At 40.6% G+C, this 12,666-nt stretch overlaps 1 protein-coding gene across 10 annotated transcripts in view; it reads left to right on the top strand.

Moving 5' to 3' along the window:
• Positions 1-12,666, top strand: part of FRMD4B (FERM domain containing 4B) — a 266,219-nt gene that overhangs the window by 189,206 nt on the left and 64,347 nt on the right. For all 10 annotated transcript variants that reach the window (XM_077325142.1, XM_077325143.1, XM_077325144.1 and 7 more), the window contains 3 exons: positions 6,537-6,620; positions 10,096-10,161; positions 11,677-11,734. In XM_077325142.1, coding sequence (XP_077181257.1) covers positions 6,537-6,620; positions 10,096-10,161; positions 11,677-11,734 — 208 coding nt within the window. The remainder of the gene's footprint in view (positions 1-6,536; positions 6,621-10,095; positions 10,162-11,676; positions 11,735-12,666) is intronic.

Below are 12,666 nucleotides of genomic sequence, written 5' to 3'. Positions count from 1 at the left end.
GGACAGCTACCCTGAGTGGGTGTTTGCACTTAAGCCATGAGACATGCTCCTCCTCCAAGGCCTTACCAGAAATATTAAGTGGAACAGATAGGCTTTTGTGTGCATGTATACTTCCCCAGACACAATGAGATTGTTCTTAAATCTGTTGAACATCTTCATTATAATTTACTACCTATATGTATGGCCTGATAATTCCCATTTTATTGTGTCTGAAGAAGTGTGCATCCACACAGAAGCCTATGAAATCTTATATACCTGGAATAAAACTTTGTTGGTCTTAAAGATGCCACTGCACTTATACTTGGTGTTGCTGCTTCAGACCAACAGGGCTGCTCACCTGAATTTATTACAATGCAAATGTCTCTTGTTACACCACTGGGTTCATCTGGAGTTACCAGGTTAACAAGAAACAGAAGCTGAGACTTGACACTGTGGGCAACAATCACAAGGCAAGAACTAATTAAGATAATGTTGCCAAGTCAGTAAATCATCTGCTAATAGGGAATGTTGTTCTATTCAATACCATGCTGTGGAAAGGCACATACTAAGAAGAAGAAAAATATGCTCAGCATCTTCTGTTTGTGTGTGTGTGTCTCAATAGAAGAACTGTAGGCGAAGGACACAGCTGTTGCAAAAAGTTCTTCCTTGGGTTCTAATGAGGTCTCAAGAAAGGGCTATCCATTCGTATATCTGTTTATTTAGTACAGCTGTTTATTTTAAAAGAAATCATTTGTGATGAGATGGCACATGGTTTTGTAAAAATATTTCATGAGAGGTGGGAGAGTCTTTCTGTCTGCATAATCATTTGCAAATTGTCAGATGGGATGGCAGCACATTTTCAAGAGTAGTTCTTGTTATTGTTATTGTTGTTATTGTTGTTGTTATTGTTCTGACGTTTTTTAGCCAACTCTATAACAAAAGGATTGCAAAATCCACAATACTGTAAGGTGAAGTAGGTATAGGAGTTTACCTTCGTGAATCTGTATAGTAGCTGCACTCATTGTCTTCCACCTTGAATTGATGGAATTGCTGAATGACTATATAGTTGGTTTCCTTGGTTTTATGTTTATCATGAAACATCAAGATCAGGAAGAAGTTTTAATCTGCTTTTAAATGTTTTAAATTTAGCAAAATGTTTGGCTTGTTGGAAATTGTAAGTTTCAAGACTCTATTAGTACAATATTGGGAAAGATTATTTATATCTAAATATATTTTTAAAATATTCTCTAGATGCTAAGATGTCATTTTAAAAAGAATTCTGTGGTATGACATACCAGATTTCAGAGTCAGACAGATACATTTATTTCGGTCAACGACCAGTACAAAATACAAAACAGTAAAACACTATATAAGATTGATTAAAAGTTCCAAAATACTTCCTGTGTTCAATAGATCCATCCTAACCCTTATACATATTTAGCCAGGCACTTCTGCATTTAATTGTTAATCTTGCATATTTGGCATTCATATAGGATAAATTCTTATTTTTATCCGAAAGGAGTTCCTTTAATTTGGCTTGTCTTGAAGTCGATTTCAGAGTCATGACCAAGGTGGACAGACTCTCTCTTGACCTGGGCTATTTCCAGTTCTTGGGAATTCTTGATAGATTAAAGATTTTAAAAAAGAACACATGGAATAGGATTTGGTAGGGCAAAGACAGCATGAATAGTAAAGTAAAATTTCCTGCTGAAAAATTGGAAGTGACATCACCATGCTTCATAACACTCTAGAAATCCTCCTGATCTCTTTGGTCCTTACCAATGTAGGTGCAGATCTTCCAGTAACCAATGCAGGTGTTCTTTCACAAATTCACAGAGCATTCCTAGCTGTACCCTTCTAAGCCCAGTGAAGTCAATGAGTGTAGCTCCGTTTAGCATTGCAATATTTTCCCTAAATTTTTATCTTTTTCCCCTGATATCTCACTCTTTCATTTAGGTCTTTAAAAAATAACTTCCAGTCCTTATAAAACATCTGGAGAGAGAGCAGCCAAATAATTTCAGTGTGTGTATGATTATAAGTACATTATTAATTGGAACTTTCCCTCTAATTTATTTTCTTACGTGGGCATACTGCCTTTCGGCTCTATGAGGGCTCCCCATATAATCCCAGAGCACTATTACATGAATGTCATAAAAACAGTCAATGAAAAGCCATAAGACACATCAAAAAATCCCAGACAAAGGCAGACTAATAATAGTAGTGACAGCAATCACACAAAATACTTCTGCATGAGATCAGAAGGTCTTACTGGAAACCTGAAGGGAGATAATATTCCTGCATGTTTTCAGAGTCAGACATATTGACTCTGGGATTTCTAAAATGAGAGATTCTAGAGGCCGGCCCACTTAGAATTGTCATGGTGGTATAGTGTTAAAGACGCTAAACTGGAGAACCGGGTTTGATTTCCCACGCTCTGCCACATTAATCCAACTAGTTGGCTATGGGCTGGTCAAAGTTCTCTCAGAACTCTCTCAGGCTCACCTGCCTCTCAAGGTGCCTGTTGTAAGGAGGAGAGAAAATTGATTGTAAGCCTCTTTGCAACTTCTTAAGGTAAAGAAAAGTATGGTATATTAGCCTACTCTACTTTTTGACCTGTACGCCTTCTCCCTAAATCCATAGGCATGGGGGATGGGAGAGTGGAATTCAGTTTGTCTGTGAGGCCCATACTTCGTTTTTACTTGACAGATTCCAGAGCCTGTGACAACAGGAATAGATTCAACTGTAGTTAATCTTCACTCAGCTGAAGCTCTGATTATATGAACAGGCTCCATTCCCTTTTTTGGATTTGTGTTATAGGTTCACTTGTTTCAGTTTTAGCTTATGCATGTGTATGGGAAAACATCTGATTCCTGAATTTTTACCCATTCATATTAATGATCTATTCAAATCTGAAATGTACATTCATTTAACAAATTTTGGGCTCAGTCTTACAAGCCACCGGCAAAAAGAGTTTGTATAGGACAATCTTCTCTGCTCCACCATGCCCTTCTCATATCAGGTACCCTTAAAGACAAAATGCTGTGCAATACATGCAACAAAAAGTGGTCTGGACGTAATCTAAAGTAACTTGAAGTTATCATAAAAAGTAATTGAGAGAATTGATCGCCATCCTGGTACAGTGCTTGGACTAGGGTCTTAGAAACCATGGTTTTAATTTCCAAGTGACCTTGGGCCTGTCACTCCTCAAATGATTGTTATTGTGAGGCCAAAATGGAAGAGAGGAAGAAAACGTTGGAAGATTCTGTGGGTCCCTCTCAGGAAGAGAAGGTCAAAATGAATAATTTTCATGTGACATTACATAAAATAAATATCACTTTGATGGTATAGCAAAGAGTCTTCCCTCAAATCCTATTTACTAGTGACAGTGAGAGAGTTTTATATTTACCTCTGATGGGTCGGATTTCTTGCTGAACTTATCTGGAATATTTAATTTGTAAAAAAATTCCTTCTTTAAGGGTACCCTGGATACAATATTTCTTGATCACATGGCTTTGCATATTACACACACACATATGATTTTGGGTTTTCCAAATTCCTCTGGGCTTCAGGACTGCTGCACATACTTTTCATTCCTTAGAACGCTCTCTTGGTCATAGGCTAGACAGCAAAATGGGTGTGGTTTGTGGAACACGTACAGTCCAATCCTTAACAGAATCATACCCTTCTAAGCTCTTTGACTTCAATGTATTTAGAACGGTATAACTGTTCAGGATTTTACTGTTACTGATTATTATACACTTGATTAGTTGGAGATGAATGAATGATTTTGATATGTGAGAAGATGCAAGCGTGTGTTGTAGCTCTTGTGATGATGAACATGCTAATGTGGACTCCTCAAGGAATTGTGCCTAGCATCATTTTATTTGGGGACAACTTTCTGAATGAAAGTTACTCAAAAATTCTAGGTTTGACCAACTCCATAAAGAATTTCACCACCAAACTCTTTCAAATAAAGCCAAGAAAAATCCCTGCAGTAGTATATGATTTAGTTTTCTTGTAGTGATATGTAGCTATTAGCCCTGCAGGACCAAGGCTGTAGAGGACACAGACTGTGCTGCTGTCATTCTTTTTGTTGAGAACCGGTGGATGAAACAGATTCCTTAAAAAAAATTATTGGAGAATTCTATCGGAAAGAAATTTGTTTGTTACCTTGTAAGGAATGCCAACTCTATGAGTCTATGAATGATTCTTTTTGTGTATTTACCCTCTTTGCATGTTTTTATATTTTAATATATTGGAAATTCAGCCATGGTTGCGTCAGCTGAATCCTATCCAGCTCAATTGTTTAATGTTGTTCAAGACTTGATAACACCAAAGTCTGACCTAGCTAATGATAGTAATCTGGCCCAAGCAGTGACATTTTTGCTAGATTGTTTCCTGATAAAATCTCTTTAAAAAATTCCAACTTGTAAGCCAGGTTGACAGTAGATCTCGTACCTTAAATGTACCTGAGCACTTGCTTATTCTTTTGCTATGGGCAGGTTGACATTTCCAGGAGATGTTGACTGTGTCCTTCAGACTTTAAGAGCCACCACTTGTGTTTTTCATGTATCTTCTGACTTGTGAAGAATCTTCCAAGGATTTTCACCTGTTATGTGGAACACATCCACATAAGGGAGTAGGGGAGACTGACACCACACTGACACACATGAAGAAAGAGATTATTTCCCACCGCTTTACCCCCCCCCCCTTATCACTTGCTTCCCTGAAGTCCTTCCTGGTCTGTCCGTCTGCCCTCCCTTTCTCTCAGACATGCACACACCCACACCCAGACACAAACTCCTTTCTCCTCAACTCCCCTCTATTCTCTCCCCCCTTACCTCTCACTTCCCTTACCTTGTCCCCGGTCCTTCCCTCCTCACCCTTTCTCAGACACATATACACACACACCCAGACTCACAGCTTCCCCCTTCGCTTCCCCCTCCCTACCTTTGGGGCTCCCACACCTCTGCAGCTGGACCAACCTCCAAGGGCAGCAGCCTTCAGTATGAACCTGAGGGAGGAGTTGGGATTGCCTTTTAAACCACTGAAAATGACACTTTTGAACTTAAAAATTATCAAAATATCTTATTCAACATAGAGGAGAAAGATCAGGTGAAATCAGGGGTTGAAATTTCTGAGGTAACTCAGTATAGACAGCTCTGAAGTGAAAGCTGGTCATGTACAGACTTTAGTTCTTACATTTCAGACTAATGAGAATTTCTTAAGCTGTTTGCAGTTACTTAAATCTTTACGTTGAGAGGCCTTTGTTCCAATGTTTCGTCAGACACTCCAGTACACTTTCTCTATTCACTGACTCTTTTAGTTTCCAGAAGGTCAGTACACTTCTTTACAATACCAAACTCCTTCTCTTAAAACTCCAGTGCTCGTCTTGAGTTTTCAACGGACTCTTAAGGTTTCTACAGGGACTTTCTTACCACATCAGTCCAAGGATCTCTTCACTCTTCAGAGCTAACTCCTGGTTTGACTGGGTAGGGAAATTCTCCTTCCTCTAAAAGATCTAACTTCTTTCTTTGGCTCAAATGTGCATCTTTGCCTATTTCCCAAACTTCCTTGCCAACATTCCCCAATTATCCATCTATGTTAAACAAGCTAAATTTGAATTCTGACAAGACTAAGGTCATGTTGTTTGGGATATGTGTCCATTTGGAAAATCCTTAAGAAGATGCAATGTTTCTATTAAATGCAGTTGGGTCCCTGCTAGGGAAAAAAGTAGCATATTAGATAGATTCGATTTAGATGGATAATCTAAATAAATTTAATAACATGAGTTTGGCAGTTTAGTTTTTGAATAATTGGGTATGGTGTATGAGAAATCACATTAGCTGCTACTTTGGGAGGGAAAGGCATATGCTAGTTGTCCCAGAGCATTCTTGATACAGAAAAGTCATGCCAGTGCTTGATCTGCTCTCCACTAAAGCATGCAGTAATTCTCCCAAAACTGATTGGTCTAATTAAACTTATAAACAGAAAGCAGTGCCTACATTTCTGCCAACATTCACATGCATCTTTTAAAGTAATTAAGTGAATTTCAGCCCAGTTCCTAGAACTAGTAACACTGTCAAAAGGAAACACTTTCTCATCCCTTTCAGCTACTTTTTTATTGTTGCTCTGGCTCACAACTAAAACAGCCAGGGAGCCATGATATTATTTTATCTTACAGCTGAATTGTTCTGGCTAAAAACCTTACCATTTACTTTTAGTACTAGTGTGGGCTTTCCTTTATATGTTTTTTTTCTTTATATATATTTTTTCCAATGGTCATGATATAGCAGCCAGTGAAAATTACCTCTTCTTTCTACCAGCAGCCAGGCTTCCTGAATAAAACTGCGTTCGTAATGAGAACAAGGTTATGAATGAACTTTTTTTCTTCAGCACTATAATGCAAGGCCTATAGGGTTACATTGCTATGACAGCTGGAAGACCATGTGAATGGATGTTCTTTTGAGTTGCCAAAACCCAGCATTTCCTAAAACTGATGCTTACCTTCATGATTCCAACACAGTAATTTTTAATCTTCCCCCTTTTTTCTATAGTGACGAAAATACAAGAAAAGATCTCAAAACATTGCCAGTCTTTCCTACCAAGACACTTCACGAACACCCATCTCTTAGCTATTGGTAAGAACCATTTATTGATCTATTACATTTGTCTTCTGCCCTTTCTCCAAACAACTTGGCCCAGGATGTTTTGGGGGGAGTGTATCACTCAAAGAGTGTATCACTCAAAGATCACTCAAAGAGCAATCAATTTATCCAGCTATGTTGTGGGGGAGACATTGAATTGAGTTTGTTTTGACCCAGATCTGCCTGCTACATCACACTGACTGCAACAACCACGGAAACACACACATGTAAATCTTTATGACAGTTGAACTTTGCTTCCTAGTACTAATTGTTTTTAAACTGTTGGGCAAATAGTAGAGCTATATGTAATCCCCAACTCTGTAAGCAAACACTGCCACTGCCAAAGTTGAAGAACTTTTAAATAAACCTAAAGCCAGATCCTGGACTTCATGATGAGTTTACATATTTAAGAAAATCGTAGTTCAGCAAGTGGATCGTTTATGGAAACTTCAGAGCTTAGTTCAAAGACCATAGTAAATGGTTTGTGGAAGGGCACTGAAAAACCCAGTCAAAACTAAGATCTGCAAGTGTTAGAAATTATCCAACTATAATGTGTGAAAATTCACACACAAACAACTCACTCTGCTTGAAAGAATGTTCATATTTCAGCATAAATAAAACACACTGCAGCAACCATGATAGCTGTAAAATACATGAAAGTTTTTACTTCATTTTGGAAAGTTACTTGTTTCTTTATATATTGAATCATCAAAATGAATTATCTTTCTTTACTTCTTCTGATTGTAAAGGAAAATTCATAATGCTACCTGTTGAAGTCAGTGGGATTTAGATAGAACTATTATTTTATATGCCGCTTTTATCTACCAGAAGGAGTCTCAAAGTGGCTTACAATCACCTTCACTTTCCTCTCCTCACAACAGGCATCGGGTGAGGCTGAGCGAGCCCTGATATTACTGCTGTGTCAGAACAGCTCTATCAGTGCTTTGATGAGCCCAAGGTCACCCAGCTGGCTGCATGTGGGGGAGCGGGGAATCAAACATGGTTCTCCAGATTAGAAGCTGCCACTCTTAACTAGTACACCAAGCTTGCGCTCTCCTAGACACACACATTTCTGTGAACATATGGATTTTTTGCACAATATATTTGGCTAAGTTCTCTCATTTGCCAATCTTAGTTTTCCCTGGATTTTCCAGTGGCCTTTCACTGTAACTGAAACAATCTACACATAGTGTGAGGGAAGTGAGTTATGTGACTCCATTATTGTTTGTCCTGTGGCCTAAATTGACAAAAGGAAGATTTGCCAATACCTTTCACATAAATTTTTATTTAGTTTCATTTATAGTCTACTTTTCTCACTGGATTTCAAGAACTGAAGTTGTATGAGCTTTTGGTGGGAGAGGAAAAAAGATAATATATTAGTGTGCTACAAAGCAGAATCTTCCATAGTTCTTTTCCAAAGTGGTCTGTGTTGTATCTTTCTGTCATGAAATATGGTCAGCACTTTCTGACGCATGTGGGTATAGCTGCCTCTTCCCCCCCCCCCCATGTAATTCTATTCAGTTTCACTGCAAAGTCTCACCACGGTGATGTGTAAGGCCATCAGATTATACGAAGGAGGGGTAGGCATACATTGCCTAATATAGCTTTTGGCAAAGTTCAACTATACCATGCTGAGACAGTTTGCCATTATGGCATCAGTAATGAGATAATCCAAATGATATATAAGAGGATTAATTATCTAACCAAGGTAAGAATTGCTTCACTACTTCCAAATGCAATCCAAAACATGAGGTTTGTCCTTAAAAACCCTATACTGCTTGGGGTTACGGTATTCCATGTGAAAATGCAGGATCTTGAAGAGAATCTCCCCTTCCTTGGGAGCCCACTGTCCTGTGATAGTACCACAGATATGAAATACCATCTCAAGAGATGCTCACCTGGCACTAAGTATATTTGTACTGCTGTATTTTCTGGACCCATAATGAATTGCTACTTTTTAAATGATCTAAATAATTTTTATGACATTGCATTCATTGGTTTTACTGACTGGTGTTCTTGTTCTTGTTTTGTCACACCTCATTCTGTAAGCAATCCAATTCGTCAGTAATTGGGAAATAGACCCCAGTTAATTCTGTCAGGGAGAAGGCACTGTTCCATAGCTCCATGTCTCTCAGATCTTGAAAAAACAAGTACACATTTCACAGAGCAGTGGTTCAATTTGACTGAGTTCTCAGAAATGACCACCCAATTCTTAAAGGTAAAGGTATCCCCTGTGCAAGCAATGGATCATGTCTGACTTTTGGGGTGACGCCCTCTAGCGTTTTCATGGCAGACTCAATACGGGGTGGTTTGCCAGTGCCTTCCCCAGTTATTACCATTTACCCCCCCCCCCAGCAAGCTGGGTACTCATTTTACCAACCTGGGAAGGATGGAAGGCTGAGTCAACCTTGAACCAGCTGCTGGGATTGAACTCCCAGCCTCATGGGCAGAGCTTCAGACTGTATGTTTGCTGCCTTACCACTCTGTGCCACAAGAAGCTCTACTCAATTCTTAGGGGCTTTACGCACCGGGATCTTTGTTGCAAATTGGTCACTGAATGAAAAATCGCCATTTAAAGTAGTGGAATTCGTCGTTATGCATACCTGCCTTTGTGGTGGAATCCAGTTGCATTTTGTAGCGTTTCCCACAGGCTGCCGGTCTCGGCAGAAATCGCTAGAAAGGAAGCGCTATTGCCGAGCTGTCCCGCCCCTGGCCATCAAGCAGCCAATGGGCAGCCGTTAGCATGCTCCCAAACAGCCCCTTTCCCTTTAAGAAAGGTTTTTTAAAAAAAAAAACAGACCCATAGCAACGAATCTGGGTAGATTCGTTGCAACCGAGAGACCTGTCCAGCTGCCTGGTGTGTTTGAGCTGTCGTTTGATCGTTTGATCGTTGCCACGCTGCCTCGGAGTGAAAAAAATCCCCCCCCCCTCTCTCACGGGCCCGATTTTCAGCTGAACGAATGTGTAAAAATTAATGGGAAAATACATCAGCAAACGGGCTTTTCTGTGGTTTGTGCTTAGTGACTAAAGGGGAAGGACTGAAGCCAGGGAAGCCTCTAAACAGAAGAGGCTCGCTGGTGCGTTTATCCCCGCTCGCTCGGAGAAAAAAAAATGGCGATCGCTTCGCCGGAAGATCAGAGAAGACAGCCAGGGGGAGGGACTTTGTAGAAACCGCAACAATTTTAACGCACAGGTCTTTTTCGCTAGTGTTGCAGATTGGTTGCAGGAGTGTATCGCTTTCCGGAGGGTGAATCCACTTTTGGGGATTTCCCTGAAAGCGCTACAAGGAAGCGCTTTTTGCAGATTGGTTTCAGGTGTGTGGCAGATTGTCGGCGACGTCGTGCGTTATGGCAAATCAATAGCGTTTTCAATTAGCAACCATTGTGCGATTTTGAAGGCGTGCAAAAAGCCCCTTAGCATCACCCAATTTTGTTTGACTCGTAATGGGTGGTTCTGCTTGTTTTCACAGTGAGGACAGAGTCATTGAACATTATGTAAAAATTAAGGGGCTGACCAGAGGACACGCCATTGTTCAGTAAGTAATGTTTTGGCTATTTTGGGATGTGGTAGAATGGTAGGAGGGCTTTCACTAACAAACCATTCATTTGGGAGGTGGTTAGTCACATGATTTATACTTATAGTTTTATATATATATATATACATATATATATATATATATATATGTTAGAAGAGGCTGGATGTGAAGAGAAAGGTCTGACTTCCCAGATATCTGGCAAAGGTACAAAAGGAGCCAGTGCGATGAGCCGTATTAAAATGCTAGACTGGAACCTGGGAGACCGAAGTTCGAATTTTCATTCAGCCACAAACCTCTCTGGATAACCTTAAGTCAGACACACTGTCACTCTGACCTGCCTCTCAGAGTTGTTAAGAGGGAGGAGTACGGCTCAGTGGTAAGGCATATGCCTTGCATGTTCCCAAATTCAAGCCTCAGTATCTCCAGCTAAGACCATCAGGTAGCAGATGACGTAAAAATTCTCCACATGATATTCCAGAGCACTGCTAGGAAGTGGAATACAGAAGACTGACCTCTAAATAAAGCAGTTTCATATGTTGAGGGCAAAACAGAGGAGGGAAGCTCCTTGGGGAATCTGCATTTAGCCTTTTTGGCATCCACCAACTCAATAGATTGCTACTGCCACATTTTTATCCTGTCCTTCGTCTAAGGCAGGGGTGGGCAAACTGTGGCCCTCCAGATGTCCATGGACTACCATTCCCATGAGCCCCTGCCAGCAAATGCTGGCAGGGGCTCATGGGAATGGTAGTCCATGCTGGGCAGGGGTCATGGGAATTGTAGTCCATGGACATCTGGAGGGCCGCAGTTTGCCCACCCCTGGTCTAAGGAATTCAAGGAACAGCATCTATGGCTCTTCCCTCCTCAATGTTGTCTTCCCAGCAACCCAATGAGGAGTCAATTGAAAATGAATGTCAGTGACCCAGCAGCAGAAATGAAGTGAGCAACCGACCAACCACAAACAGGGACTCGTACTGTGAGAATTCATTTCATGGTTACATCTCTTAGAAGTTTTATCCTTTACTACTCAGATTTCTGTCAGATAGTTAGGAAGTAGGTCAGCGGCATTCACAATGCAGGCACATTCAGAAGAAGATAGCCCACCTTAGAATCCAGTGTGAGAAAGTATTCAGAGCTCTGGTGTACAGTTCTTAGCCCCCACAATTGGAGCCAGGCTTCTAAAGTTCAGCTGTCATAGAGGCATGCAGAGGAAGGTGAGCACCTGGCAAATTCCTTTGGATGCCTGACAGCCTGAAAATATGGTTGCTCCATTTTACTGGGTTCTCTTGAGATTCTGACTTGGCAGTTAACTGCTTTGCTTGAGCCCTTTCGTAAACAGAATTCAAGCACAGGCATTGACTGATCTGTCCTTAAGCTACTCCCCCCCCCTTCCTACTCCTGTATAAAACAAGTTGCAGCCTCTAATTCATGGAGAATGTAACGGCTGGAAAAGAAAATGCGTGCTAGCAGAAGACTGTGCCAAGTAATTGACCCATTTACTTATTAATCTGTTTCTAGGTACATGAAAGTAGTTGAAGCTCTGCCTACTTACGGTGTCCATTATTATGGAGTAAAGGTTAGTAATCTCTCAAAAGACTTTTATCGCATGACACTGGAGCTGGCTGAGAGCTAAAAAAAAACATGATGGAAAAAGTACAGCAAAAAAGAAACCCTGGTTATTCAGCAGTGAAGGGGCAGGACTGTGACTCAGAGGCAGTGCACCTGCCACCTGTGTGCAGGGTCCCATGTTCAATCCCTGGCACAGGCTGCAAAAAAAGCAGGTAGCAAAGAAGACCTGTTCCCCTCTGAGATCCCAGAGCCAGTTTAAGCAGAGAGCAGCAAACAAAATCAAAGCATCATGCAACCCTAAGAATGGTTTTCCTAGAAGTGAATCCCATAGAATTGTAGTGTTGAGGGTTTTTAATGGAGGTTTAATGGGTTTTATCCATGTTATTGTATGTTGAATTTTCTTTGAATTTTCATGTAACTCGCCACAAGCCAGTTCTGGGAGCAGCAGGCTCAAAATCAAATACATAAATTAAATTATTAATAAATATACCTGGATAGTGTTCTGAGTCGCCCAGCATAGGATTGTTGAGGGCAAAAGGGCTCAGTATAAGAATGGTTGGGTTGAGGTCATGATTTTCTCATGCTATATGGAAGAAAATGGATAATTCAGTCAAGACATTTGTATTTTAAATTTAAGGGAACTAAATGAAATAAGTCAAGCAGTCAGTTCTCTTCTTAAGATGCCCCTCCCGCTGGAGTTCAGAGCAGGGAAGGGCATTAAGCCTGTCTTTCTCTGGGGCTCCTTCCTGAGGCAAGCCTACAGGACCACCTCAGTCTCAGCACCACCATGAACTCACAAAGTGCACTGTCTCAAATTGCTTGCTCCCCATCTAACCCCCAGTTTGCGAACCAATGACCAATCTGTGTGAGGAGAGGGCCTATAAGGATTGCTGAGATCAAACGCACAAATACTGTGAGGATACTAAAGGGCTACATTTA

This window comes from Paroedura picta, chromosome 3, assembly GCF_049243985.1.
Source record: "Paroedura picta isolate Pp20150507F chromosome 3, Ppicta_v3.0, whole genome shotgun sequence".
Taxonomy (NCBI): domain Eukaryota; kingdom Metazoa; phylum Chordata; class Lepidosauria; order Squamata; family Gekkonidae; genus Paroedura; species Paroedura picta.
The sequence above is the reverse complement of the archived record's forward strand: the minus strand, read 5'-3'. Positions and strand labels throughout refer to the sequence as shown.